Genomic DNA, 3,786 nt, shown 5'->3' with positions numbered 1-3,786 from the left:
GTCTGGGGGTAGGGTGGGGGGTAGAGGGGCAGGGAAGTGAAGTTGGGAACCCAGCTGTACCTTCAAGCAGCAGCACCTCTAGGGGGTTCATGGACCAATCCCCAGGGTCCCTACACTTCCTTTGCTGGGCTCTTTCTGTTTCCAGGTTTGGAAGCTTTGCACAAGAATCAGCCCCCGGCTGCAGCACCTACCTCGTGAGCATGGGGCAGGACGGCAGGGTGGGTCCAGCCCTAGTGATGTTGGGGGCATACCAAAGAATCCAGGGGTGGAGTGCGGGGGTGGGGACAGCGTGCCCTGCAGGGGTGGCACAGAGACTGCCCACTCCCTCTGCTACTATTGGGTTGGGATCCTGTCCTTCAGCTGTAACCGTTTCTACCTCACTTTGCTGTGTGTTGTACATGGACATATTTATCTCCTGTCTGATAATGCTCTACAGTTGTGGTCTGTCTACCTCAGAAGAGACTGTATTTTAAAAGAAAAAAATTACACAGTATTAAAGTATGACGTGTGGTATTCGGAGGATTTCTTGGGGGTAGTGGGATGCGGGGAGCGTTGGCTGCTCAGGTTGTTTCTGTCCCTTCAGCAGGAACAGAACTTTGCTGTTCACCCCATGCCCGTGGCTGTCATTTGCTGACAGGAGGTCACATCCAGCGCCTTCCGTCTGGCTCTGGATGCTGATGTCAGGAGCAATGATGTGTGGGCGTGTTTGTTGAATGAATGCATGAACAAAATGGGGTGTGAAGAGGAAGGGGGCCCTCGAGCATGACAACAGCCCTGCTTGAGCAAGTGAGAATCATGCTTGTCTTCCGTAGGGGAGAAGGCAAGGTGTGGAGACACCCGAAGCTCGGTGCTTCAGACCACATGAGCCATTTCCTCACTGTCTTTCAGTCCTGACGATCTTCAACAGCTCGTGATACACCGAGAGATGGAGAAATTAGGGACACCGTGGAGCTATGGAGAGCTTGGGGCCCACTACTATCTCAGGTCTTCGACTGCCACAAGCCAAGGGGAATAGCATACTGGGCTCCCTTTTAGGGCTCACTACAGGCTCACAGGAGGCAAAGCCAGGAGCAACCTCCGGAGAGACCAATTGGGTATTTCCAGGATTCAGAGTCCTTGGAGGTCCAGATATGATCTCCTGCAATTTATCATGTACCTATTGTATGACAAAATTGTGGGGATGCTGACTAAAACAACCTCCCCAAACTGCCAAGGACACCCCCGAGAACCCATGGTAGGACAGTCCTCCAAACAGACCATATAAATATATAAGGGCTGGGGTGGATCGTAAGGGTCTCCTCACAGCTGGCACAACTGTTTGACCTTGATGCAATCACTGGGGACTTCTATTGAGTAGCCCCTGGTATTTCTAGAAGAGTATGCCAATGAAGAACACAGGGCTTTTCTCAAGAATGCCCAAGAGGAGCCAGGCAGTGGTGGTGTACGCGGATCTCTGTAAGTTCAAGACCAGCCTGGTCTACAGAGTTCTAGGGCTACACAGAGAAACCCTATCTTGAAAAAAAAAATGCCCAAGAGGGCTGGGGAGATGGCTCCGTTGGCAGGGTGCTGCCATGCAGGTGTGGAGACCAAGTCTGGAGCCCCCAGCACCCATGTATCACTGGATTGCTATGGCAGCTCCCCTGTAATTACAGCCTTTGGAAGGCAAAAGTAGGGGTTCCCTCAGAGTAAGATTTGAACTCTGGGTTCAACTGCGAGACGCTGACTCGGTGAATAAGGCAGAGAATGGTGGAGCCTATCTGACTCAGGCCTATACAGTATACACACAGGTGCCCCACATCACACACACCACACAAGTACCCACGAGTGGCAAGTCAGGAACCTTCACAGGTGGGAGGGGTAAAGGTCAGTAAAATATGGAGGCTGGAGAGAGTATTGTTGACATCGTTCATGTTTGTTACAAGAGCATAAAATGGGGGCAGCAGTTGGGAGACCTGAGGTGGGAGCAGTCAGGCAGGCCCCTGAGCTACCCTGAAGTAGCCTCTGCATGTGGGTGAATAGGGGACTGGTTCACAAGAATCCCCGCTGAGTCAACAGACCTCTGCTGAACACTTGGTCTTCTGGATGAGGTGGTGCAAAGGTGTAGCTGCAATGCTGGGCAAGATGGTGGGTGCGGGATTCTTAGAGGGGCTATATGATGTGTGTGAGCGGTGTGTGTGGCTTCCTGAAGGCATGGTATAGCAGGGTTCATCATGGAGGCCAAACTGCCAGACTGGAGGTTATATTCAAGCCATCTTGGGAAAAGATGTGTTAGGTAAGTGGGGGGTCCAGTGTGATGGGATGGAAGAACTGGGGGTTTGCCCTATGCTGGGAAGATGAGGGTTTAGACTAGCAGACGCGAGAGCATGCTGAGAGAATCTGGGCCTTGAATGAAGAGCAGCATCCAGAGCTTCTGATAGAAGTCGAAGGACAGTAAATGAACGAGAAGATGGGAAGTGGGAGGTGGGTTTAGATTAGGCGTTTGAATATAAGGCCCGGACTGCCACCCAATCCCTGCCTTCAGCGGGGGCTGCTGAGGACCCCTTCCCCTAGACCCTGGGCATTCAGATCTGTGCGCACCCCGCCCCCACCCCCGCGCGGTAGCTCCTTTCTAGCAGCAGTGTTCCGTGTTCCACGAATGTCCCTCGCCACAATGCCTGGCCTTACGGCATTCGGAGCCCTTCCCTCAGGCCCTGCCATGGTGTGGGCGCTGATTCTGGCGCTCTGCAACCGGGCGCTGGTCCCCGTGGGCGCGCTGGACGCCATGGGCCCTCACGCAGCAGTCCGCCTGTCGGAGCTGCTGACCCCGGAGGAGTGCGGCCACTTCCGATCACTACTCGAGGCGCCCGAGCCCGACGTGGACGCCGAGTTGGCCCGGCTATCTGAGGACTGGCTGGCACGGCCCGAGCCGTCCACACCCTCTCCCGGAGCGCAGGGTATCGTGGGGCAACGGCGGCGGGCGGCAGCCACGCAGTCGTCGGAGGGACAGGAGGGCGTGCCAACCGGGGCCAGGGAGGTGTCCGACGGTTGCCGCGAGGCGCTGGCGTCCTGGTTGGCCGCCGAAGCCCCGGTCCTGTCGTGGGACCGCGTGGCCCGGGCGCTACGGCGCAGCGGCCGCCCGGATGTGGCGCGGGAGCTGGCCAAGAACCTCCACCAGCAGGCGACGTTGCAGCTGCGCAGGTCAGGCGCGAACTACGTGCAGCCGCCCGTGGCCCCCGCCCCGGCCCAGGCCCAGGCCCCGGCCCCGGCCCCGCGCGCCCGCCGCTCCGAGGTCCCCGCGCCCTCCTGGGACGATTTAGAGCTGATCGTGGAGCGCCTGCCGCAGCCCCCGTACACGCGAAGCCCAGCAGCCTGGATCGGGCCGCTGGTGCTCGGCCTCCTCGTCGGCTTCGTGGGAGCGCTGGGCACCGGGGCGCTGATCACCGTGCTCACGCTGTGGATAACAGGCGGCGACGGCGATGCCGCCCCGCGCGCTTCCTCCGGGCCCAGGCCGTCCCCAGCGCCATGCCGCTGGGAAGCAGAGCCGCTCCTGCCCCGAACCTGGGCGCCGCAGGGACCGTCCCCCCACGGCCCGCTGCTGTGAACAGCGAGCAGCGCGCCCCATATAAAGTTTCCAAAGGCGGTAGAGGGCGCAGTCTGTGACTGGTTGGATGGAAATGGTTGGCGCCGCCGGGCCCAGGCATCCCCAGGGGTCCCCAGCCTTGGCCAGCGTCCGCCGGCCGAGCCACGTGCTTTTGGATACACTCTTGTATCCATTCCACGCCAGGAAGCTGCTCACCATTCATTCCT

At 58.5% G+C, this 3,786-nt stretch overlaps 1 protein-coding gene across 1 annotated transcript; it reads left to right on the top strand.

The window, feature by feature from the left end:
* Positions 1–2,695: 2,695 nt before the first annotated feature.
* Positions 2,696–3,580, top strand: Tmdd1 (transmembrane and death domain 1). The gene has a single exon (XM_075962459.1). The coding sequence runs from the start codon at positions 2,696–2,698 to the stop codon at positions 3,578–3,580; it is 885 nt and encodes a 294-aa protein (XP_075818574.1).
* Positions 3,581–3,786: the final 206 nt, after the last annotated feature.

This window comes from Microtus pennsylvanicus, chromosome 2 (assembly GCF_037038515.1).
Source record: "Microtus pennsylvanicus isolate mMicPen1 chromosome 2, mMicPen1.hap1, whole genome shotgun sequence".
In the NCBI taxonomy this organism is placed as follows: domain Eukaryota; kingdom Metazoa; phylum Chordata; class Mammalia; order Rodentia; family Cricetidae; genus Microtus; species Microtus pennsylvanicus.
The sequence above is the reverse complement of the archived record's forward strand: the minus strand, read 5'-3'. Positions and strand labels throughout refer to the sequence as shown.